Here is a 25,344-nt window from a genome sequence, read left to right as displayed (position 1 = left end):
CTAATAAATTCTTTTCTTTTCTGCTTTCTATATGCCATCAGTGTGTAACATGTTAGTGTTTATGATATGATCAGCTATATTATTCCCTTCTAGTGACCTCTAAGATACATTTCTAAAAATAAAACAAGATGAAACCAATTCAGACCTCTGACATCAATTTTATATCCCTTTGAAGTAAGAACCTCAGTGGATTTCATAAAAAACTTCAGTTATCCTTGAGAAAGTTTTTTCTTCCAAAATTCCTAACACAAAGAGCATGACCCAGGAAGATCCTAGGTGGTAAGAAAAGAATGTGCCATTTTGATTTTTAAATCATTCACTGCTTTCCCAGCCAGAACTGAAAATATTCTTTTAAATTATACATTGAACCCAGCAAGTCTCTTTGGCTTCTTTTATTATTATTTGTGTTAAATGAGTATTACATGGTATTGTTTATTTCCCAGGATTAGATGTTATATTTCCAATTGTTGGAGAACATGTTCTTCTTCGGTGTTCATTGTTTATTTCCTGAAATGCCATCTAGAGTTGCTTTGGTGACTGAGGCAACTAATATATTGAATGAATGAATGAATGAATCGATCAATCAATCAATCAATGAATAAAATGACCTCGGAAATGTCCTTGCAGTGACCTCAGTGCAAACCTTTAAATGAAACTAGAGACAAATATATCTGTTCTTGGGAAGGAATTTATTTCTGTTCAGTAAGAATAGCAACGTTCAGTAATTTCCATTCTAATAATAAAAGCAGAGTTGCCTTTTTCCCCAGTGACCAACTGCCACAAAAATGTATTGTGGAATATTTGTTGTTGAAATTTGTTATTATTTGGTTGAATAAGGAGAAAAACAGTAAAAGATCGAGCCCTTAGAAGTAAACCAGATCAACGAACAAGCAAGGCAAGGATTCCAAGAATGTTTTTGTGGCAATAAAGTAAAAAAACAGAATCTTTGAACCCAGACCAAAATCTTCACTGCCTGTTAGGAAGCATAATAAGGCTGTGCTGAATCCCTCACTCTCTGCGTTTCTATTTTCCCAGGGCAGTGCAATTATTGTCATTTTCCCATCTCCTTCCTAAACCCAGAGCTAATTTCTTCTACAGAAAAAGACAGATCCTTAAAAAACAGATAGATTTTAAACCAGAACTGTTCTTGTTAGTGTCACTGCGTGTTTTTTTAGTTTTGCCAGCTTCGCTCATTTCTAATTGTACATCTCTTTCTGCTCTGCACTGTGTATTATCTTATCTTGTAACCATAGTGACTCCAGCTATGTCCAGCCAATGTTTTGGTTTTAAACTGTTTTGTGCGCAGGCCTAAAAAGGTTCTTACAGTTTCTGTTTTACTTTCTCCTTCGGCCTGATGAAAGAATGTGGTCAGTCTAGGTCTTTTGTTTTCTCATTAAAAGTTTTACTATTAGAAACATGTTTTGGATTTCTTTTCTTTGATATTGACCATGCAAATGAACCATGGTCCATCCACCTCTGGTCGGACTGTTAATTGTTCCGCAACATTTGGTAGCAGAGGATGGTTTATTTTTATTTTCAAGATTTATTGATAGGCAATTAGCCAGGCAGTTAGTCCGGCACTGAGGAGGCTGTGATTAATTGCTGCAAATATGCCGAGGAAAAGGAGAAAGAAGAAGGCCGGTTATCTCTCTGCTGAGGAGGAGGCAGCCGTTTCACAGAGAGCTCTTCCTTCACGTTTACAGACTCCGTTGGCATCGGCTACACGTCTTGGAGAAGCAGCCTCTGAGCCAAGGTCAGTTTCACCATTTTCTGTTTCTACAGACTCTCAAGCTGATGCCCCAGTTGCAACCTCTGCTCATGGGGATCAGGCTGATTATGAGAGATTTGGTGCTAGACCTAAGGCTTCACTAGGGAAGGAAGTGAGCTATTATCCTCCAAGTCCTGAGCAAACTGTGCAGGAGAAGGCTTTGCAAAGTTATTATGAACAAATTGAAGTTTTAGAGAAGGAGCTGCTAAACGCAAAGTTGTGTGCAGCATGGTATGAAAAGCATGGGAGAGCCTCTGCTGGCCTTCAGTTTTCAGAATCGGCCATTTTGCCTCCCTCTTCACAAGCAAAGCCACACCCACAAGGGATCGCCATTTTGCCTTCTTCCTCAAAGACAGAGGCACGCCCACAGTGGAATCTTGTGTCAGACGAATGGGGGCCTGACTGTCTTCTGTGTCAAAGAATGCAGAATGCATTTTCACAGATATCCCTTCAGCAGGCATCGCTCCAAGCTGCCACACCTCCTCATTCATTGGGAGCTTCAGCTAGAATGCTGCTGCTATTAAAGTTCCTGTCTCAGATGGAGCACAGCAGCCTTCACCCCAAGTGCAGCCTCCACTGGTTCCTCAAATACAAAGGCCAGTGCTATCTGCAGGCCAACTTACTGTAGCAGCTCTAGCACCAGAACCTTCTGCTGGCCAGGGTGGCATTGCAGCTCAAGTACAGCCACCCCCAGCACCAGTACCTGTAGCAGCTTCAGTACAACTGCCACAGGCCATGGCACAGGCGCCACTGGTGCCCCCTGCTGGCTATGTCCGGATGGCACAGCCTGCACAACCAGCGCCTCCTGCAGGCCAAGTCCCAGTTGCACAACCTGCACAGCCAGTACCTCAATTGCATGTTCCTCAACAGGCACCCTCTATTGTACCACTGGCTGGTGATTCAAAACTGAAGCGGTCAGGACAGAATTACAGGGCATGGGTCAGTGAAGTTGGACTTTTGCTTTGTAGAGAAGGTACCCATGTGATGGTGTTTAATCCTCCTGCCCAGCCATGGCCTCCTGACATATGGGACTTGAATAATAGAGCATGCACAACGTTATTGATGTCCATGGACACTGAATTGCAGCTCACTTTTTCACAAGATGCAACTGCCCAACAAATTTGGGCTCAATTAGAAACATGTTACCGGCCTACGTCCATTGAGTCTACATGTTTACTTTTGTCCGAGTTCCATGGTTCTAGATTAAAACCTGGTGAGCATATTGGAGAACACTTAACTAAAATGAAAGGAATAAGAAAAGAACTGGGTGAAAAAGGCTATCCTATTGATGACTTTCAAATGATCAGCATTATCATTAACTCTTTGAATTATGACTGGAAAGATGCTATTTCTAAGATTAATCAAGTGCCTATTGCTCAACGCACAGTGGATCATGTATGCAGAATTTTAACCGAAGAAGAGGCACTTATGCAAGCCGCGTCACATTTAAGGGAACCACCTGCATCGAAGGCTCCAGTGAGGTGTCCATTCCGTGGAAGAGCCTACGTTCCAAGGATGCCAAGATGCTACATCTGCAATCGTGTGGGACATGCCACCCGGGATTGTCCCCAACAGTTTCCAGCGCCCGTCATGTACCAGCCCAGAGGAACAGATTCCAGAGGAGGCAGAGGTAGAGGCGGACGACAAGGTCGTGGTCGTGGTCCCAGGCGTGATCCTCAAGCTCCACTTGCCACATTGGTTGTAACCAACGATCCACAGCCTCAAGCAGAGTATGACAGACGCCTACTTTGGACTTTGGACAGCGGAGCAGCATTACATGTTACCTACAGAAAAGAGCTTTACACAGAGATGCACGAGCCTGAACCTGAACTTCGTGAACTGTACTCTTTTTCAAATCATCCTGTTCAGGTCATCGGAAAAGGAACTGTCTACATTGAAGAGCTCAGTGCATTCATTCCCGATGTTTACTACGTACCATCAGCTAATAGTAGTTTGCTTAGTCAGAGTCACTTGTCTAGGGTGTCAAAATTCCAGGTACACCATCTCGAAAAAGCAAGTTATGTAGTTAAAGATGGAGATATTGTTGCTGAAACCATGTTGATTGGTGGTGTTTATTACTTAAAACCAAAGTCTAAGCCGCAAGAGCAGGCAAGTATACAAGCTCCAAAAAGGGAGAGCACAGGCCCAGTGAGAGATGTCCCAGAGAGAGATCCTGTTGCTACTTCAAAGGCTCCTAAAGCCAATAAAAGGACAAATAAGACACAGGTTGCTCACAGCAAGCCTGAGGTTCCTAATAAAAATGCTAATGTTGAGAATTCACTAACAGGTAAACCTTTGCATTCCAGGTGTATCTATAAGTGGCATAGAAGATTGGGTCATGCCAGTTTCTGTGTTCTGAAGAAGATGCCAGAGTTCGCAAGAGGTTTGGATCTAAAGGGGTGTAAGGTGTTCTTGGACTGTGCTGTCTGCAAGAAAGCCAAATCCAAAGCAGCAGCAATTCCAAAACGCGCTACACGCCTGTCAACACGCATTTTTGATTTGGTACACACTGACATAGTGGGTCCTTTTGCACCAACAATTGGTGGTAAAAGATATTTCTTGACAATTGTTGATAATTACTCTAGATATGGTTATGTATTTCCTATGAGAGAAAAATCTGAGACCTTTCAGATCTTTAAAGACTTTGCCAATCTTGTCTATACCCAATTCGAAGTCAGCATTGCCAGAATTCAGAGTGATCGTGGTGCTGAATTCATGTCTCAGCGTTTCCAGGACTGGATGCGTAAGAGTGGGATACTACACCAGACCTCATCTCCTTACACTCCGGCTCAGAATGGAGTGGCAGAATGCAGAAATGGAGTTCTGCAAACCATGATGCGTTGCCTCCTTGAAGATGCTAACCTCAGTTTTCCATACTGGGGTGAAGCTATCAAATATGCTAACCATATCATCAACCGCACTTGGAGTAGTGTGATAAATCGGACCCCTTATTTCATGTTATATGGGCACAAGCCTGACCTCTCACATCTCCATATTTTTGGTTCCTATGCTATGGTCAATATTCCTTTAGCCCAAAGAAAGAAAGGGAGTCCTGCAGCAAAAAGGATGAGATATATGGGCATTGATGATAATTCAAAATGGAGCAAATACATAGACTCTCATCACGTCGTAGTGATTTCACAATCTGCTATTTTTGAGGAAGATGCTGACTGGTCCAGGATTCATTCTAACGATCCTGGAGTTTATTTTCCTAGAGATGGTGCTGCTGATGCCACACAGCCTGATGGTCGAGATGCACAGGCGAATGTTCCTTCCACGAGTTCTTCTCAACCCATTGTTCCGTCTCCGCAAGCCGCCAATGCTGCTGGCGATGAAGACGAGGACGAAACGGAAGAAGAATGGACGGTTGGCCCAAGACGTTCCAAGAGGACAACAAAGGGAATTCCTCCAAAACGGTATTCGTGGCAAGTAATGAAAGCACCTTTACCTTTGATTTGTAATGTTACACTTCCTCCTGAGACGTTCACACAAATCAAACATCTTCCTGAAGCAGAGCAAGATAAATGGTTTGAGGCAATGCAGGCTGAAATGGACAGTCTAAAGAAACTTCAGGTGTTTACGCCTGCAAGCCCTCCAGCAAACAAGAAAGTTATTGGCACTCGATGGGTCTACAGAATTAAAAAGAAGCCGAATGGCGAGTCGTTGTACAAGGCCAGACTTGTAGCCCAGGGTTTCGCTCAACGTTATCCTGAGGACTATACAAATACCTATTCACCCACAGTGCGGACTGAGAGTGTGAAAATCGCCTTAGCCACTGCAACTATCCTTGGCCTAGAAGTTTTCCAGTTTGATGTTGAAACAGCTTATCTACACGCTGATCTTGATGAAGAAATTTATGTCAAAGGTCCTCCAGGTTTCCGACAGCAAGAAGGGGATACTTGGTTTCTACACAAAAGTCTTTATGGTCTGAAACAGTCTGGTTTAATGTGGTACTTATGTCTTTCTGACAAACTAAATTCAATGGGCTTTATTAAGTCCGAAACAGATGAATGCGTGTTTACAAAAAGATCTGATAATAGGTATGAGATAATTCTTGTTTATGTTGATGATATTGTTTATATAGGTCCAAATAAGCAGATGAGTGAATGTTTTGCTAAAGCTTTACAACAGTTTTTCACACTGAGGTTTTTAGGACATATTAACACTTATTTAGGTGTTCAAGTTACCAAAACTCAGAAGGGGTTCAGTCTTACACAGGAAGATAAGATTGAACATCTATTGCATCACTGCAACATGAAGGATGCTAAACCTGTGAGTATACCCATGCAAACTGACTTTCACAACTTGACACATGAACCGAGTCCTGAGTTCGAGGATCAAACACTTTATCGCTCAGTCATTGGGTCGCTGCTATATATTAGTAGTTGGACTAGACCTGACATTGCACTTAGTGTTAATCTCCTATCACGACACGTAGGCAAGGCAAAACAGTTTCATTGGACATGTGTTCAGAAATTATTGAGATATCTAAAACACACCAAAGACATGAAGTTATTGTTAGAACCCACACATACTGACTATGCAGAGTTATGTTGTTATGCAGATTCAGATTGGGCAAGTGATAAGAAATCACGTAAAAGCACTTCAGGTTATATGATGTTTTTGAATGGATGTCCTGTTTACTGGTATGTGCGTAAACAGAATTTTGTTTCTTGTTCCTCTACAGAAGCTGAGTATGCTTGTGTTTCAGATGCATGTAATTCTCTAACGTGGTTTGATGCCTTAGTCACAGATATCTGGACACCTCCGATTCAACCAATCACTGTGATGGAGGACAACGAATCTGTGGTTTATATATCTGAGAATCGCTTTACAGGTTCCAGGTCTAGACACATTGACATCCGTTACCAAAATATAAGACAAGCAGTTAAACAAGGTTTTGTCAAATTGTAGTATGTGCCTACACATGACCAAATTGCTGATATGCTGAACAAACCACTTCCTACAGCCCAACACGAGTATCTGCGCAAGAAGATGTGCCTTATCTGATTTTCTGCTTCGCTGACAAAAGAAGGCGATGTCACTGCGTGTTTTTTAGTTTTGCCAGCTTCGCTCATTTCTAATTGTACATCTCTTTCTGCTCTGCACTGTGTATTATCTTATCTTGTAACCATAGTGACTCCAGCTATGTCCAGCCAATGTTTTGGTTTTAAACTGTTTTGTGCGCAGGCCTAAAAAGGTTCTTACAGTTTCTGTTTTACTTTCTCCTTCTGCCTGATGAAAGAATGTGGTCAGTCTAGGTCTTTTGTTTTCTCATTAAAAGTTTTACTATTAGAAACATGTTTTGGATTTCTTTTCTTTGATATTGACCATGCAAATGAACCACGGTCCATCCACCTCTGGTCGGACTGTTAATTGTTCCGCGACAGTTAGGAATATTAGGAGTTAATTATGAGAAGGAGAGCGAATATTTAATACTACATGTATTAACAGCAGCAAGAATTGTATTTGCCCAATATTGGAAAAATGAAAACTTACCAACCGAAGAAGTATTAATTAAGAAAATTCTAGAATGTGCATAAATGGATAGATTGACTTTAGAGATTAAAGAGAAAGAAGATTCGGTTTATTTTAGAACATGGGATAACTTTTATCAATGGCTAAGAAAACGAACTAGTGAGAAAGGAATGTGATATGCTATTTTGAATACATACCAGTAAGAAGAATGTTATGGATTGATTAACTAATACTGTCTATGATAACTAGTCATACTTACTATTGATATCTATTACTATATTAACTATTGTTACTTAAATATATGTACCCAGACAATATTCTGTTTATTAAATATTGAAAATGTCACTGGGGGATAACTCCAATGTTGACCCCAACCCTGTCCTTATCCCAATCCCGACCCCAACCCTAGTTTAGCAACTAATCCTAATTCCAACCCTATTTTATCCCTAACCCTATAAAATGTAATAAAATTCTTTTTTAAAAAAGACAGATCCATCTAACAGTACAAATAGTCTTTGACTTACAACCATAATTGACCCTGGAATTACAGTTGTACATCACAACAGTCATTAAGTGGTCTACCATGTGACTGTGACTTACATCCTTTTTTGTAGTGGTTGATAAGCAAATGCCAGCACTGTTAAGTGAACCAATTGTTCACCAAGGGGGATTTTTGCCCAGAAACTAGAAGTAAACACCAATTTCTGGGCAAAATGCTGCAAATCACAGTCACATGACAACAGGACACTGCAAGCAGGCATAAATGCAAACCAGTTGCTGAGCAATCATGTGACTTCAGTAGGAGATGAGGCTGTGGTCTACTTTGTCAAATGCCTTGCTGAAAACTAAATATACTATGTCCACATCATTTCACTGGTGTATTAATTTACTTACTGTCAAAGAATGAAATAAGATTGATTTGGCATGATCTGTTTTTAACAAACCCGTCCAGCTACTAGTTATAACTTTATTTGTTTCTAGATGTTCACAGATCTGGTTTTTTATTATTTTTTCCAGTATCTTCCCAGATATTGATGTTAGGCTGATTGGTCTGTAGTTTCCTGGTCTGTTTTTCCCCCATCCTTTTTTGAAGATGGGAACCACATCAGCTCTTTTCCAATCCTCAGATAGTTTCCCAATGCTCCAAGATTTTTTAAAAGATATGATACAATGGTTGTGAGATAACATCTGCCAGCTCATTCAGAACTCTGGAATGTAATCCATCAGGTCCCGGTGATTTATACTCATCAAGGTCAAACAGGTGTTCTTTTACCATTTTCTTCCTTATTTTAATTTTTATTTCTAGTTCATCTTTTACAGTTATGTTTTTGGTAGGTTGGCTTATAGTTTCTTTTTGTGTGAAGACTGATGTAAAGAATGAGTTAAGCAGCTCTGCTTTCTCTCTATTGCATATAGTTTCTTATTAGGATCTATATTTGTTTGTATGATTTAGATACCACCCAGCTCACAGCAATGACTTGGGATAGAATAAAAGGTTAAAGCAACAGTTTAGCAATCTAAAGCACAATGTCCAAGGTCAAACAATCATACCAACTAATGAAAAGCAAAATAAACCAGCAGAGCTTATCTTGTGAATGCATCACAAACTTTGCACTGAGACTGAAGCATCAATTGGTTGAACATTCTTGAATGCTAGCATATTTGTAATGACTCTTAGCAGTTAATCCAAGAAAATGCACACAGAACATTCACAGTACTCAATATTAAGATATTAAATTCATGTAATTTAATTAAAATGTTTGTCTTAACAAGTAATAATCAGTAAAAACTGTTCATACAAAACAAAAATAATAAAGCATCAGAACAACGCACAGCATTATTTAAGCAACCATAACCAACTATCCCTAAGATTTTTGTCAAAAAAGTAATTAATAATGGGGAAATCTGATTTCCAGGTAAAAGCTAATATATTCTATAATACCAAAGCCATAATGGAAAAGTTATACTATCTGGTCTGTAACACCCACCCCGCCTGATCTCACTAAAGTGGGGAATCACCAAGAACATCTCAAAAAATGAACATATTGAATGGGGCAATTCCTGCTAAGAAGGTTGCTCTGGAAGTATTTTGGGCCAAGCCATATAGTACTGTAATTTTACATACTCTGTGATTATATAATGCCTCATAAAAGTTTGACTTAATCAGTGGTTTTGTTAAAGATAGATATTCTTTTTGAATTTCTATTTCCTTATGAAATGGTGTATTGGGGAAACCAGCAAGGCCAAAGACAAAATTGGGCCCTTAGCCATCTTCTGTTCAGCCTCTCATCCATTCACTCTCTCTTACATATAGTCTCCCATTATCTCTTAATCCAGAGGTTTCCAACCTTTCCGGTCTCACAGACCGGAGGGAAGGAGAGCAGCTTCAAAATTGGTGTGCATGCATGCACATGCGCATGCAGGGCTACGCACACTGGCACAGTACTAGCAGCCTCATTCACACATGTGGCGTGCACTGGCACCGTGTGCATGCACAAACAGCCATGCACCCCCCACAGCGGCTAGTAGCTCATTCACAAAAGGGTTGCAGACACCCACCCCGCAATAGCATCCCCATTTGCGCCCGCATGCATGTCCAAACAGGGCCACAGGCTAGCATGAGTGGGGGGGAATGCGCACCCACACATGCATGCACTAGCCAGCCATTTCCATAGCCCACGGGCCAAGAGCCCATGGCCCGGTCCCGTGCCATGGACCATAGGTTGGGGGCCCCTCTCTTAATCCATCATTCTTTATTAATAATCATATTTCCACCTACATCCATGCACACATTAAAACACTGAATGTAACAGCCTCTGGCAAAGCTACCCAACTAGCTTACTCTGTATGCTATCAACTCCCTTGCACACTGCCAATCAGCCAGTCAACTAGGTTGTTCCACCCAGTTATCTCTGTATTTGCCGTCAAGCTATCAGTCACACTAATTTTGCTGTCATTTTAAAAGCATGTGTTCCACCAATCAAAAAATGTCAAATGGCCACAGCATTCTCATAGTGACAAATAAAGAATGAGTACCTGCATGGCTATTGAAGTAAACCTAGTACACAAGATGGTGCATCCATTCTCTGAATGTGAACAACTTAGGATATAATATATATGTATACCTCAGTGCAGATAGCACCAATTCTCACATTACTTCCCATGGCAATATTGTGATTAATCAGCCCAGCAGAAAAGAGATTTGATGGACGATTAACCCATTTAGCTATTACAGGACAGCATTAGCAGCAGTTTTGACAATTTATAATGGAGGCAAAAGGAGACAGATATTGCTCACTGTTCTCATGGGAAATAGAGTACTTTTGAAGTAACTTCTTGTTCAAAATCATTAGGCAACACAGAGACATTTCCTTATAGAGTGAAACTTGGATTTAACAGACCAGTTGTGGGAAAGTGATGTCTATTATTCATGACTGTCCATTAAATCAGAAGGTTTTTCATCCATTTATATGTTTACATTATTTCACTGATGTTATAATCTCACAGATTGGTGACATTATTTGCAGGATTTTCTTAATTATTTCATTACATAAATAATTTAAAATGGTGTAAATTCAACAGAAATTTCATTTGCTGCATCTGAAGTCTATTATGTTGAAGTCAACTAAATCAGGATTTATTGTAATTCTTGGTAATAAAATGTAAATAAGTGTAAATAAAATGAATGTGCCACCATGCTGCCTAGAATCTAAAAATGTCCCTATATCCTTTGAACAAATGAATTGTTATAGAATGCACTGCAATTTGTTGAAGGTTAACACAGTTAATACAGATACAAAGTATATAATACAGTATATACACACCAGCAGTTAAACTAAGTATTTGAGCTTTGCCATAGATTTAAAAATTAATGTATACAAATAATAACCCTAACCCCTTCCCTGAAGGTGCAAAATATCTTTCATAATGAACTGTACTTCAGCACAAGATGAATATGAGTCAGTAGAGTGAAACAAATGCAAAGACTGGCAAGTGCTACTTTAGGCTGCCATTATTAATATATAGCTATTAAATCACATAAATCAATATACCTCTACTATCTTCAGTGATGGTCAGAGCCACATCAAATATTGTTTCTATTTCTAAATACCACAATTTTAGAAGTATTCAGATGTAATAGAAATGACAATGACAGAGAAGGGCTTTGAAGAAACTACCTAAATTTAGCTTTTAGAAAAAAAAAGATCAAACAAAACTATATTATCTTGAATATACATCTGGTGTAAATAACACTGAGTTTGCCCTTTGATATATTTTGTGCAAGGGTAGTTGAAGATTCTTGTAAGTAATGGAGAGGAAAAGGAAGAAACTTGATCAAGTTCCTATTTATATCTTCAACAGAATAACTAAGGAAAACAACTTCCTGAGAAATGATACATAACTTTTGTACCTTGATGGCTGAGATTTCCATATTTTTACCAAAATCCAGGTACCTGCTACATTAGCAAACCCCACAGAACTTTTTAAAAAATATATATCTGTATTTAATTTGCTCATATCATTAAACAGCTAAATTTTTGGTGTTTCCTTGGAATACTGTGGATCCTAATGAGCAATAACAGACCCAAAATAGTTCTCAAAAAAAAATGAACAAGCTTCCAGTTCTGCACAACTAGCATGACACCCGAGGGATTGCGAAGATCCATGCCCTACGGCTGATTTCTCTCTGTCTGGGGACCCTAAATGGGCCCAAAGCCACCCAGAGAGGTAGCAAGTAAGGAGGGAAGCCCCGCCGATCCTGGAGAGACGGTGGTCAATCCAGACGTCTGAGGAAAGCTCTCCAAAAACCGACAGAAGAAAGGCTAGTGTCACTCGTGAGTCTAGCCCAAGTTACATGCAGCTGAAGCCAAAAAGCACTGAACTAAGTGTGATTGTAAACAGCATAAGTGAACTGGGTAAGAATATTGATTCCCTCTCTGCTACCTAACTGATTTCCTGGGGAAAAACAAACAAACCCCAGAAGTAAAAATCCTCTGAAAGTGAGGGGAGTCTTTGCTCCACCCTCCTCTAAACAGAAGCGGTGAATTAAAATTACAGGGAATAAAAATACAGAAAATTGAAAGATGGACCGGTGCTGACATCTAGTGGTGGATGAAAATACTGCCCTAAATATACAGCCCAGAAAGAAAAGCCTGTTGTTGTGACCTTCAGGGCTTTGATTAAACAAAAAGCAGCTGTAACAAAAGAAAAGAAAACATTGTGGACTATCTACAAAGTAAGAACTATAAAACTTAGGAAAAATTGACCTTCTTGGATTATAAATATTTTTTAAATTGTGACTTTAAAGTGATTGGCAGAGAAAGGATTTTTGGTCATTATGGAGCATCAGACATCTGCAGAAAGAACATATCAAGAAAAAATAAATATTTCCCAGGAGGAAATGTAAGTTCTGTTATAACAAATGCAAATTATATTAATTTCAAATCATGAGAAATTAAAAATGAATTTTAAAATTTAAATGAATGCATTCTCAATTTAACATCACAACAAATAAATGATCAGAAAACAAAAAGAGAGAGAGAGATCATGTAAAGCAGACAACTGAATATAAACTAGTGGAGACTCAAATGGAGTCTTACAAGAAACACTGAACATGGAAAAGATAACTTGTACTCTAAGACCACAAAGTAAATTTGAGGAGAAGGAAAAAGATTTGACAAAATGGGCTGCACAGCTGTTGGGAGTACCACAAGAAATGGGGAGACAAAGTATGATGAGAGAAATCTTCAATGAATATGAAGGGGCAAAATCTTTTTACAAACACATGATGTTTGATTTGTTTATTATATCCACAACAATATTTACAAGATTATAGAAAGACTCTTTAATTCAATGGAATATATTGATTGGGAAAGATGCTTGGCAAAAGAAGAGGATTAAAATGAGGATTGAGGAATTAGATGATGGGGTGTATCAGAGGGAATATTTAAAAATTAAACACTTGTTTGAATATGGTTGAAGAAATAGAAAGATTTTAGTTTAAGAGGGATGAACCCTCCAAGTAAGACAGTATTTTTATTTTCTCTTTTTTATTTTGTTCTTTGATATGAGAAATAGAAAAATGTTTGGGATGATCAATATAAAGGATATGTTTTAGATATTTAAATGTAATTGATTTTAAGAAAATTCCAATGGATAATTAAAAAAATGTTTTGAATAGAGTCAAAAGATTAGATGATTGGATTTATTAAATGGAAGATTTGAAGATTAAACATCGGTTTGATTATGGGTAAAAAGAACAGAAAAAATTTGGAAATAAGTGCATACTAGTTTAAGAGAGATATGTATTTTAAGTAGTATATTATTTTCTTATTTTTCTCTCTTTTTTCTTTTTCTCTCTCTGGTCTTTTCTTTTTCTTTGTTTTTCTTTTGTGTCTTTTTCTTACTTACTTTTTGAGATATGAACATAGATTTAAATACTTTAAGGTAATTAACTCTGGGAAAATTTTAACCAATAAGAATGTTTTGAACATTGCAGGGAAGATAAATTTAAATAAAATTGTAAACAGGATTCATGACGAGGCAACCAAGATGACCAGATAGAAAAGAAGCATGATATTGAGGTGATTATTATTGGTAGAATTTTTAGAAAAATCTTTATATTTAATTGTTACCTATCAAACTAATAAGAATTGTATTAATTTAAGGTTGGCACAGAGAATATTATTGGAAGAAGAGAAAATCAAGCAAAGTTATTATGTGGACTTTGGAATACAGAAACTGATTGTTAGTGATTACTTTTTAAACATAAACCTAGACATAATGCTGTTTACCAAATATCATGGTGTGTATGTTAAAAAATCAATAAAATATTTTTTAAAAAAATGAACAAGCCAAACTTTCCTTAAAAGCCTGCTTCCTATTTTTAAAACCTCATTTTCTCCAGTTCAATATTTTTTGTATGTTTAAACATGAGGGGAGCATTGTCTCTTTAACCAATCATTCCTTTTGAAACTATTTGTTTTCCACATATGCAGTATTTATGTGCACGCTTGCGCACATGCAAACATAAGTGGAAGACAGTTCTTGTAACTTGTTCAACATTAAAAGCTTTCTCATTTTGTCTTTCCCCTCAGTGCCTTGGGCTCACCGACCATGGCATTGTAATATTCAATTTACCCAACACAACTCCATCAAAGAAAGAAAACACAAATAAGCTACAAGATGGAGCATGTACATCACTCCTATTAAACAGTAGGAGTGATATTAAATATTAATATTAAATATTCAACTATTCAACTATATTAAACTATTCAACCTGAATGTCATGAAGCAGGAGTAAACATGAAACTTTAAAAAGTAGAAGCACTTGAAAGTTTAGGGGTTTTTCCATTGGAGGGATGGAATGGCACCCTCCCTAAGTTGGTTGAAAAATATTTTCTGTGAGAAAGCAACACAAAAACAGAACAATTGCTATGATTTGGAGTAGCAAGCAGTGCCACCCAGTGTTTAAATGCAATCTTAATTTTCAGCCCGAGCCACTTTTTATCATATTTTACAGAAACATTAAAATCTTATATCTATTGATGGGAGAAGATTATAGTGGAAATGCAAAATATTTAATAAAAAATAATTACTGTTCTGTGAAATAAATTCTGCTGTGAAGGGAAAAAAAACCTAACATGGAAGAATATAACCATAAATTGCAACTCCTCTGTAGCTCCAATAGTGCCTAAAAAGGGACGGAAATCAGGAATCAAATAATATATTTCCAAACAAATGATCAAAATAAAGAGAATGACTTCAAAGCAAATCTTGACTTAGACACTATTTCCCAAGCTATTCAAGAATTGTCTCCACGCATCCAAGTGTATATTTAGTAGCTGTCCTCTATGTTACCTATAAAGCACTAAGCAGTTGATGATAGATGATAGCTTTACTTCTTCATCCCTTCATAATGGCTTAGTAGCCAGACTATATGAAAAATAGTATAACCATTACTGGAGGGAGTTCTGATAAAATTAAGCAGCCTGACAGCCAGTTGGGTGACCTTGGGCCAATCCTCTATCTCAGCCTTAAAAAGCAGGAAAAGGCATACCATTTCTGAAATCTAGCCAAGAAAACTGCAGCCACTTGTCCAGGTTGTTGCCAGGAATCAATGCTGACTCAAAGGTACCACACAAAAAATTTTGTTGGGTGCCAGTTGAAAAGTAGGGACTGAAATAACATGTGATTGGTAGGTTGCTCAGAGATTAGGCTTTCTAGTTCTGCCTTAGTGCTTAGCAGGGCAAACAATATTATCCTACTTCTGTTCCAAGCCTTATGCAGGTTCAAAAGTATTATGAGGTACTGAGAGATTTGGGGGAAGGAGACATAAAATAGAAGATTTTTTTTCATTCTTTTTATCCCAATACCAGCCTGCCATCTTTCTGACCAAAAACACAGCTAAGGTCCAAAATAGCTTCCAGTGTGATTACTAGCAATCAGAATGTTAAGCACTTCCCATTTAATTATTATGTTCTTACAAAGGGTTGATGGGATTGATCAGAGTTCCAAGTGATCTTTTAAAAAAAAAAACTAAGTATAATTTATCATAGAGAGCTATGTTATAATTGGTTTTCAACTTCACAAAAACAGAGGGTTTAAAATAGAATGCAAAGCTACTGAAAATCAATGAGAAAAAATCAAATGAAAAGATACTGATATTGATGTAGGCTTGTAGATGTACTTAACTGAAATGCACTGATTTTTATTCCAATTTTCAGGTTGTTATACTAACTGACAAAAACAATTCTGCTCATATTTCCCTTGATTGAAATGATTATTCTTACCTCAAACACGATCAGAACATAAACACCTGCTAAAATGATTGAAGCTATTGTGACTTGAGCCTCTACATTTGCATGAAGATATTGATGTGTCATAGAAAGAGGAATGATTTCTGATTCCTGAAGAAATGCCTGGATTCTTAGGGAGGTTTCTTTTCTGTTGAAAGAAATTTTAAATTTCTATTTCATAGCTGGAGTAGAAATGACCACAGGTTCATATTGCTAAAGGTTTTAAGCATTACTAATTGTATGCTCTTTATCTTGTTGCTATTATTCTATGTTGCAAAATAGTCTATGTAATGATTTAGAATATTTCAAATTATTAAGATCTTTTTAGGTCATTTTCACAACTAGCATGAAAACAGAACTTCTGAAAAGAGATTTAGAAACCAAGGATATACAGATAGTCCTTGTTTAGCAATGGCCTCAGATAATGAACATTCACAATTAAAACAGTGATGAAAAAGGAACTCTGCAACCAGTCCCTGCATATATGACAAAAGCAGACTTTCAGTGTAGAACTGATTAAAGTCTGGTCAATTCTAGGCAGCAGGGAGCCAGCCAGAGGATTTTAATCAACTAATTAAGGTTGCAGAGATAAGCTTGTTAACTTATGGTTAGCACTTTTTAAAGAAACACAGCTTGGAAGACATGGCCTGTTTAAGCAATCTCTACACTCCATGAGGGCAAAAAAAGGAGAGAAGAAAATTGGGTCGAGTTCAGGGTGCTGTATTTGAATGAGATGAAAGCATCCAGTATCTTTCTGTTTTGCTCCCACTCTCTCTAAGTTACATGGTTTCATTAGCAACCATATCACTTAGCGACCATTTCATTGAAAGTAATTATACAAATGCACACCAGTGTAAACATTCATAAAAATGGTTTTCCTTTCTTTAATTCTTCAGGTGGCATAATAAAATATTTAGGCAATGAGGAAAAAAAGGATATGTCTTGGCAGCCTTCTTTTTCCCAGTAAAAGAGAAAAGAAGGAATCCATGAGACAGATTGCAAGTTTTAATTCAAATGATTGAAGAGGGGCATAATAGCAGCATGTGCAGCAATGCTATCCACCCACCCACCCACCCTTGTAATATATTCTAATTAGAGCAACTGTATAATTATTAAATATAAAATATTTTAATGGGTTTGATTGGCTTCATGAACGAACCTATTCATTGTCTCAAAGATTCTAGTCACAATAACTTGCTCATTTTTCTTCAGATTTAATGCAAGAGTCCAATTATATGAAATCTGCAAAAAGAAAGAAAGAAAGAATTAAGAAATTTAATAGGTTTGAGTACCTAGTACACCAATTCCAGTTGCTAATTTGATAGAAGAGACTCTAGACATATTGGCATATAGAAATCTTTAAAACCAGTAATATATACAGTAAATTGGGCAAGAGTCATTCCTTAATTAAGCTAATAGTTCAAGATGGCCAGTTGATCAATGGAAGTAACAGGAATTACATCCTATTGGGTGTGAACCCATTAACGGTAAAGAACTAGTGTGTCAGGGGATCAAATTAGAATGGTGTACATTAAATCCATGTTTTTTTGTTTGTTTTAAAGTGTGGGGAAAGGAGGTCTTAGGAGAAAAATGCTTTGAACTAGCTAGGTTTCATCCTCCTTTTCCACTTTTTCTAGGGAAGGAAAGACTGCTGCCTGCTCTCACTGTATGGGCTCTCACTGTATGGGCTAATGCCTCCTTAAGTAACACCAGCTGCCTGCAATTAGTGCAGGTTCGCATCCCACCAGGCTCAAGGTTGACTCAGCCTTCCATCCTTCCGAGGTAGGTAAAATGAGGACCCAGATTGTTGGGGGCAATTAAGCTGACTTTGTAATAATGTAATAATGTAATAATGTGTGAAAGCCCTAATAAGCAGGCATATACATAGAATGAAGGCTACTGCTAAGCTTGTAAGCCGCCCTGAGTCTTCGGAGAAGGGCGGGATATAAATGGAATAAAAAAAACACAAATGCATGTATTCAATAAATATTCATATAATAAATGTTGCCCAGAGAGAGAAGATGGTAGTTTAAAATAAAGGAATTGGTATATTGTGAAAAACAGAGAGAGATGCAAAATGTCTAATTGAAGTTGGCTGTAATTATACTGAAATTACTTATACTTGGAAGCTCCCCAGATTTCTTACTGCCTTATCACAATGCCTGCTGATCTCCTTTCTTGCTTATCTATGTAAACTAAGCAATTAACCTTATAAATCTAAACACTTAACACTGTGTCTTTGACATTCTATTTTCCAGACCTGTTCTAATGTCTTTGTTTACCAGTGTAATGCCACCTCAACTTTTAATGTGACAGAAAGAAGTGATGTAAATGTTATAAAATCATTTTAAACTGCAGGCCTTTATACTCCTATACCTGGTAACCAGTTGGAAAGAAATAATTAAGATGACCTGGCACACCAATAAATACCCTTGGCCCATTTGCCTTGTTAATACAATTTTCATGTCAAAATCTGCTTTGGACTCTAGAAACTTCTGCATCTTTCTTTCAAGATCAATAGGACTTTTGATTCTTCCCACATTGCCTGATAAGACTATGAGCATATCTGTAAGGTGGAGGGAGAAGATTCAATTTTTTAATATCTTACTTGCTGCTGATGTCTCCTTTTAGGACTGGAGTCTTCTATTTGTCCAATTTGAACTACAACATAGTCTTTTGGTTGTCGCTCAGTTACAAAGGGCCCTCCCAGTTCTACCTTTAAAAGAGCAGAATCACTGAAACTGGTAAAGTTCACAGCTGATAGAAAGACAGTTAAGGACTCCACATTTTTCTAAGAGTGAAAGACGTATACTCTTTTAAGTTATGAGTTTTGTGATGCCACCGTAAAAAAAACTAATCATGGTATCATCCCTTTTCCTCATTCTACTGTGATCTGAATTTTTACTGTTTCTGTAATTTTATATAGTTAAAATAATTACTTCAAAAACATCCAACTCCTATTTCAGAGATTTAAAGAACATGTCTCTTTGAAGAACATTCTGCCTAAAATTTTATTATTATCATCATCTCTGACAAATAGAAGTAACCATTGATAAAATGAAAAGTGGGGAAAAAGAAAATTCCTCAGAAGAAAATGTGGTTTGTCTTTCTTCTCCCTCATTGTTACTTATAAGAGATTGAAAGATCTAGATTCCTTTGATATCAGGAGGGAGAGGGGGATATCAGGAGAGAGAAAGAGAGATAGCTTATAAACAGTATTACAAAGACCTCATTGTAGATGGAGAAGAGGGGAATATGATAAATATCAAAAAATATTCTGCCTCTAAATTCCATTTTTCCTGCCATGCACACTCTGGCACACAGAAGTTGCTGGGTTGCTTCCCAAAGTTCCCAAGTGGTTTCAATACAACATATTGAATAGATACTGGGTGTTGACATGGCAACTTCCCATACTATGGTCAGATTCATATGCAACCTGGCACAATACATCAGAAAGTTATGCAGCAAAAGGTGGCATCAACAATTGATAAAGATGGTTACAAGGGCTTTCAATCATAATTCAAATAGACACAGATAGATAGATAGATAGATAGATAGATAGATAGATAGATAGATAGATAGATAGATAGATAGATAGATAGATGTGCAGATCATAGAGACAGAGATGTGTGTGTGTGAGAGAGAGAGAGAGACAGAGACAGAGAGAAAGAAAAAGAGATGCACTTGTAGAATCTCTATCCACAATTGATCTGGCTCTAGATCTAGAATTTGGTCTAGATTTTCAAATACCAATCCTGGTTTCTAAGATCTGTCTTTACATCTGCCTGCTTGCCTGCCTATCTATCTATCTATCTATCTATCTATCTATCTATCTATCTATCTATCTATCTATCTATCTATCTATCTACCTATCTATCTGACAGAGAGATCTTAAAAACCAGAGTTGGTTTTTAATCATCTAGACCAGGGGTAGGCAACCTCGGCTCTTTTATGACTCATGGACTTCAACTCCCAGAATTCCTGAATCAGCAGCTGACTCAGGAATTCTGGGAGTTGAAGTCCATGAGTCATAAAATAGCCGAGGTTGTCTACCCCTGATCTAGACATCCCACAAGTACATTTTTTTAAAAATCCTCATACTATTCTTATATTGTATATAGTTTCCAAAAAGGCCAGACATTACATTGCATCAATGACTGCTATAATGTCCAGGTTGATTTGTGCTTTTCAGATCTTGACTCTTTGAATTGTGTTTCAAAATGTTTACTGACCTGTATTAATTAACCTAACAGCCCAAAATACTTTGACAGCCTGTAGCCAATTTTATGAGTATAGCCATAATTTGTATCCACAAAAAGCTTCGGGTGCACCTAATTAGAGCTGATTCCTTGTTCACAATATGAATAAAATACACTCTGTAATTACACAAATAGCATATTCAGAAGCCATTATAAAAATTCTTCAAAATTATTGAAGAAGAAAATGGAACTCATTTCATAATATATTAATATAGAACAAAGTGGCCAATGTGTAATTGCTATAGCCTTCTTTGAAACACTTAACTAGAATGTTTATGGTTGCATGTCAGTTCAGACAAGAACTGCAACTGACCTACTGAACAGAAAAACAGGATCTTTAGCTACCTTCTTAACAACTGAATTTAATATTCAATATGTTATTTTAATAGCATAAAATAAACCCAGAACTAAAGTCTTGGATTATCTGCTCCCTGGGATATCTACCTGGGGGCTATCTTGACATTTTGACATATGTATTCCTGAAGAAACCTGTGCTCATTCCCCATTTATTTCTGATATTTGTTCCTCTTACTTTCCTGACCTTTCTTTCCTCAAATACAATAGTGTCATTGTGGATTATTTCCTCAATAATATTTCCTTCTCATTCTCTAATCATTTTCTTCCCGTTTCAGTTCTTTCAATTGAGGGGGAGAATCCCCTATTCTTGTTCATCTCCTTTTGTTGTCTTCAACTTCTGAAAAATTTTCGTAATGTGTGTAGCTTTTTCATATATATAATTTCAGATATTCATTTTATTTGCTCTATATTTATAAAGTCAAAATTACTCAATGTCCAGAATTTCTTCATAAACAAGACAAGAATATAATTGGCAAAGTTCAGTCAATTGAAACAAAGGGCTTTCAGTGATTGTTTCACAAAAGTCTGAGTTTTAATTCTTTTTTGTTCAAATATGTGGCCTTGAATTAGAGTTACCAACAGACAGATACAATTCAGCATGACCCCCTTGACATATGGCCAAACTGAATTTATTCAATCAATCTGGCAGGTACAGATAGGTGAGAGAGAGCCAAGTGGTTCTGTTTGGAAAGGCATAAATATTCTCAACATCCTTTATAGAAGCTATGGGAAGTATTTCAGATTCAAAAATCATTGGATATGGGAGCAATCAAATTTGATAAATTTATCTGTCAGAACCCTTCCAGCCTGTTGCAAAGAAAACTGTATAAATAAGTCTATTAAATCACCAGAAGATGAGTCTGAGTCATAGGAAACTTTGCCTTTAAAATCTATCAATTAATCATCTCTTTAACTATTATTTAATTTTCTTCCTTATCTATTTGTCTCTCTTTAATCTTTAGCCACAATTCAAGAGACTTTTCCACACATTCAGAGTAATTCAAGAACTAATTTTCAAGTAAGCATCTTGTGCAGGTAATCTGAATCACCAAGCTAGGAATAAATCACATACTTCTCTTTGATCCTTTTTGTTAGCTGGTTTATTTCATAATTCATAGCACTTTTTGTATTCTAGTGTTTTATTATTTCTTGCTATTTTATTGCCTTTCTGTTTTATCTTCTGTTTTGGTTTTTTAACTTCTCTAGAGGAGCCTGAATACTTAGAGAAACAGGATGAGACAATGAATCCATTTTCTTTAATGTTGAATGTGGAAGATAAAAGCAAGAAATCCAATTACAGCCTCAGCAAATTCTTTTTAAAATATCAGCAAAAATTGTTGAAGCATGAATTTAGGATCACAGTACGCCAGCAGTTATACAAAACACCTATGTAGAAACCCTTATAGGAATGAAGAGTCATTTTAAAAAATCCAGAAAGTAAAAAATAAAAGCTGGAAGTAGCAACAGAGTTGATAAAAAAACAGAGAAAACAACAACACACTATCAAACCCATCCCAAAGCCATCAGCTCCTTCTCTTACAATTACACACAAAGACATACTATGGAAATTCCTTTCTCTCTCTGAAGATATAATGTTACAAGCAGAATCAACCAGGATAGATAGATGGCATAATCATAATCATTAGTTATTTACTAATTCATTTAAGTTCACTCCTTAAGTAAACTTTTGTTTTGCCAACTCTATATAAACAATTTGCACTGGCTACCAGTCAAAATAACAACAACAACAACAACAACAACAACAATAATAATAATAATAATAATAATAATAATAATAATAATAATAATAATAATAATAATAATATAAATTTAAAATTTAAATTTAATTTAATTTAATAATAATAAGAAGAAGAAGAAGAAGAAGAAGAAAAAGAAGAAGAAGAAGAAGAAGAAAAAGAAGAAGAAGAAGAAGAAGAAGAAGAAGAAGAAGAAGAAGAAGAAGAAGAAGAAGAAGAAGAAGAAGAAGAAGAAGTAGTTGGAAGGTACCTTGGAAGTCATCTAGTCCAACCCACTGCTCAGGCAGGAAACCCTATACCATTTCAGACAAATGGCTGTCCATTTGATTTACAAGGAAGGCTTACTAAATTGGTTTCTTCCCTAGTCCCCTCTTTTTCTGTCTTTGGTTTAGTACTGTACTGATCTTGAAATGTTAATTTACACTTTCCATTTTAGTGTTCTGAAAAGACTGCCTTTCTAATCTCTGATTTGATGGTGGAAAGTTCCAAAGTTGAAAATATTATAATAATAATAATAATAATAATAATAATAATAATAATAATAATAATAGTAGTAGTAGTAGTAGTGATGATGTTGTTGTTGTTGGAAGGGACCTTGGAGGTCATCTAGTTCAACCCCCTGCTCAGGCAGGAAACCCTATACCATTTTGGACAAATGGCTGTGCAGTGTCTTCTTAAAAACTTTCAGTGTTGGAGCATTCACAGCTTCTAGAGACAGGTTGTTCCATTGATTAATTGTTCTAATTGTCAGAAAATTTCTCCTTAGATCTAGGTTGCTTCTCTCTTTGGTTAGTTTCCATCTGTTGCTTCTTGTCCTGCCTTCGAGTGTTTTGGAGAATAGCTTGACTCCCTCTTCTTTGTGGCAGCCCCTGAGATATTGGAACAGTACTATCATGTCACCCTCGTCCTTCTCTTCATTAGACTAGACATTCCCAATTCCAGCAACCGTTCCTTATATGTTTTAGCCTCCAGTCCCCGGTCATCTTTGTTGCTCTTCTCTGTACTCTTTCTAGAGTCTCAACATCTTTTTTACATATGTGAGAGAAGATTTTCTAACATTAAAGCAACCCACACAAGCGATCCACAAAAGAGTTATCCAAACAAGTAAGTTCTTGGCAACTTTCAAAATTGTACCATGTGAAGTCTTTAAAGATCAACAAATGTGATGCTTATGTGTGAAAGTGCTCTGACATATTTCTTGCTCATGCTGAATTATAATTATATCTTCAAAATTCATGTTTCAAAGTATGAAGACTGGTACTCTAACAGATTGTGCTTTTGCATTTTGTATTTTTCTATAGACTTTTACAGCAATGTCAGAATATTTTAATGCCTTTTAGCCCTTCATTGGGAGAATTATACATGATTTTTTTTCTCCGTTCAGGTTTCACATGTTCATTGGAAAGCCTCAGACAAGTTTTATCCGTGATTCCATGCAAATGAAACAGAGTTTTTCAACTTTCAGTTATTAAAGTAAACATTAGCAGAAGTGAGATGGAGTGTAATGTCCCCCAAATTGTAAGTATTTAAAAGGCTAGTCACAATGTTTATGGGTATAAATGTTCAGTTCAATTGAATAGTGTCACTAAAGGCTGTACTTCTCTCTGTAGTCAATGAACCTGCAATACAATTCTATAAAAAAGATTTCTTTACAATATTTCCCTATGCATAAAATTGTGTATTTAAGTATAAATGTGCATAGATTCCATTTTCACCTGGATATCAGTTTAGAAGAACGGACATAATGCTACATCTACAACTTCATACATTCAGCAAAAAGAACTTTTGTATAAACTGATTCTGAGTTTATAGAGGAGGATATGGGTATGTTTGTCACTGTGATTCTTTCATAATTAGACTGACACTGTTATCACAATAAACAATTTATCTATACAGACTTCCTGTTTATGGGACAACTGGGAAAAGCCGGTGCCTCAGGTTTCCAGTCCGGTTTCTCTTTGCCTAGCAACCCTTAAAGGGTCAGAAAGTTGCCCTGGAGGGGCAATGAAAAAGGAGGGATACTTCAGGAGCTCAGATCAGGTGGCGACCGATTGGAGCAGACTGCAGACCCCTCTGAAAAAGCGGGGGAAAGGCTGTCGGGTGAGCCAAGGCAGCCCTAGTTGTCTCCAGCAAGAAGGGAAGCACCACAAAACAGTTGATTCTCAACTGCGAGCAGAGGCTGGGTGAGCCAGAATTTTCTTTCCTTCTCCTTGAGGATTATAAATGTTAAGCCCCTGATGGGAAAGGGCTGAAAAGTAAAGACCCCCCAGAAGGATTAAAGTTAAAAGTGGTGAATAATTACAAAGAAGGGGAAGTGCTCTTTGTTAAGAATATCGGACATTGATAAATAAGCTGAGGAGGACATCTAGTGACGAAAGAAGAAATGATAGTACAAATAAATAGTGAGAAATGGAAAAAATGTTTTTACATAAGTGACCTTGTTGTGAGATTGCAAGGGAAAAAGACTTTTTAAAGTTAATTTTGTTGATTTTGGGTAAACTTAAACAGAAACTGTTTTGGCCTTAGATTTTAAGCTGTAAAATGAGTTCATCAAACATTACCAGACTTCTGAAAAAAACCTCTTCTGCACCTCAGTAGGACAATCTAGTCCAACAACACAGGGACCTATCGAAGCAATGTTGCAACGTGAAAAAATAAGCACTGCTCAAAGCGAAACACAGACTTCATTAAAACTGCTTCAAGAGATGATGCAAAGAAATCAAGAGATGATGCAAAGTAATCAAGAGATGATGCAGAGAAATCATGCAGAGACACAAAAGAACCATAAAGAGACACAAAGTAAACTTGAGAACGTAAGTGAAGAAATCCTGGATATAAAGGAAAAATTTGAAGCTCAAAATCAAATGATAATTAAAAATCAACAGAGAATACAGAAAATTGAAGAAAAGTCAGACAACAACGATAAA

General features: G+C 36.9%; 1 protein-coding gene across 1 annotated transcript in view; it reads right to left on the bottom strand.

The window, feature by feature from the left end:
• The window catches only part of OCA2 (OCA2 melanosomal transmembrane protein), a gene marked incomplete at its 5' end in the record, with an annotated part of 236,442 nt that overhangs the window by 172,658 nt on the left and 38,440 nt on the right, over positions 1-25,344 (bottom strand). Inside the window, 3 exons of the mRNA XM_081326959.1 lie at positions 16,039-16,192; positions 17,204-17,286; positions 18,653-18,801. Coding sequence (XP_081183085.1) covers positions 16,039-16,192; positions 17,204-17,286; positions 18,653-18,801 — 386 coding nt within the window. The remainder of the gene's footprint in view (positions 1-16,038; positions 16,193-17,203; positions 17,287-18,652; positions 18,802-25,344) is intronic.

This window comes from Vipera berus (genome assembly GCF_964194415.1).
Source record: "Vipera berus genome assembly, chromosome: 4".
Lineage (NCBI taxonomy): Eukaryota > Metazoa > Chordata > Lepidosauria > Squamata > Viperidae > Vipera > Vipera berus.
This window is presented reverse-complemented; position numbering and strand designations above follow the sequence as displayed.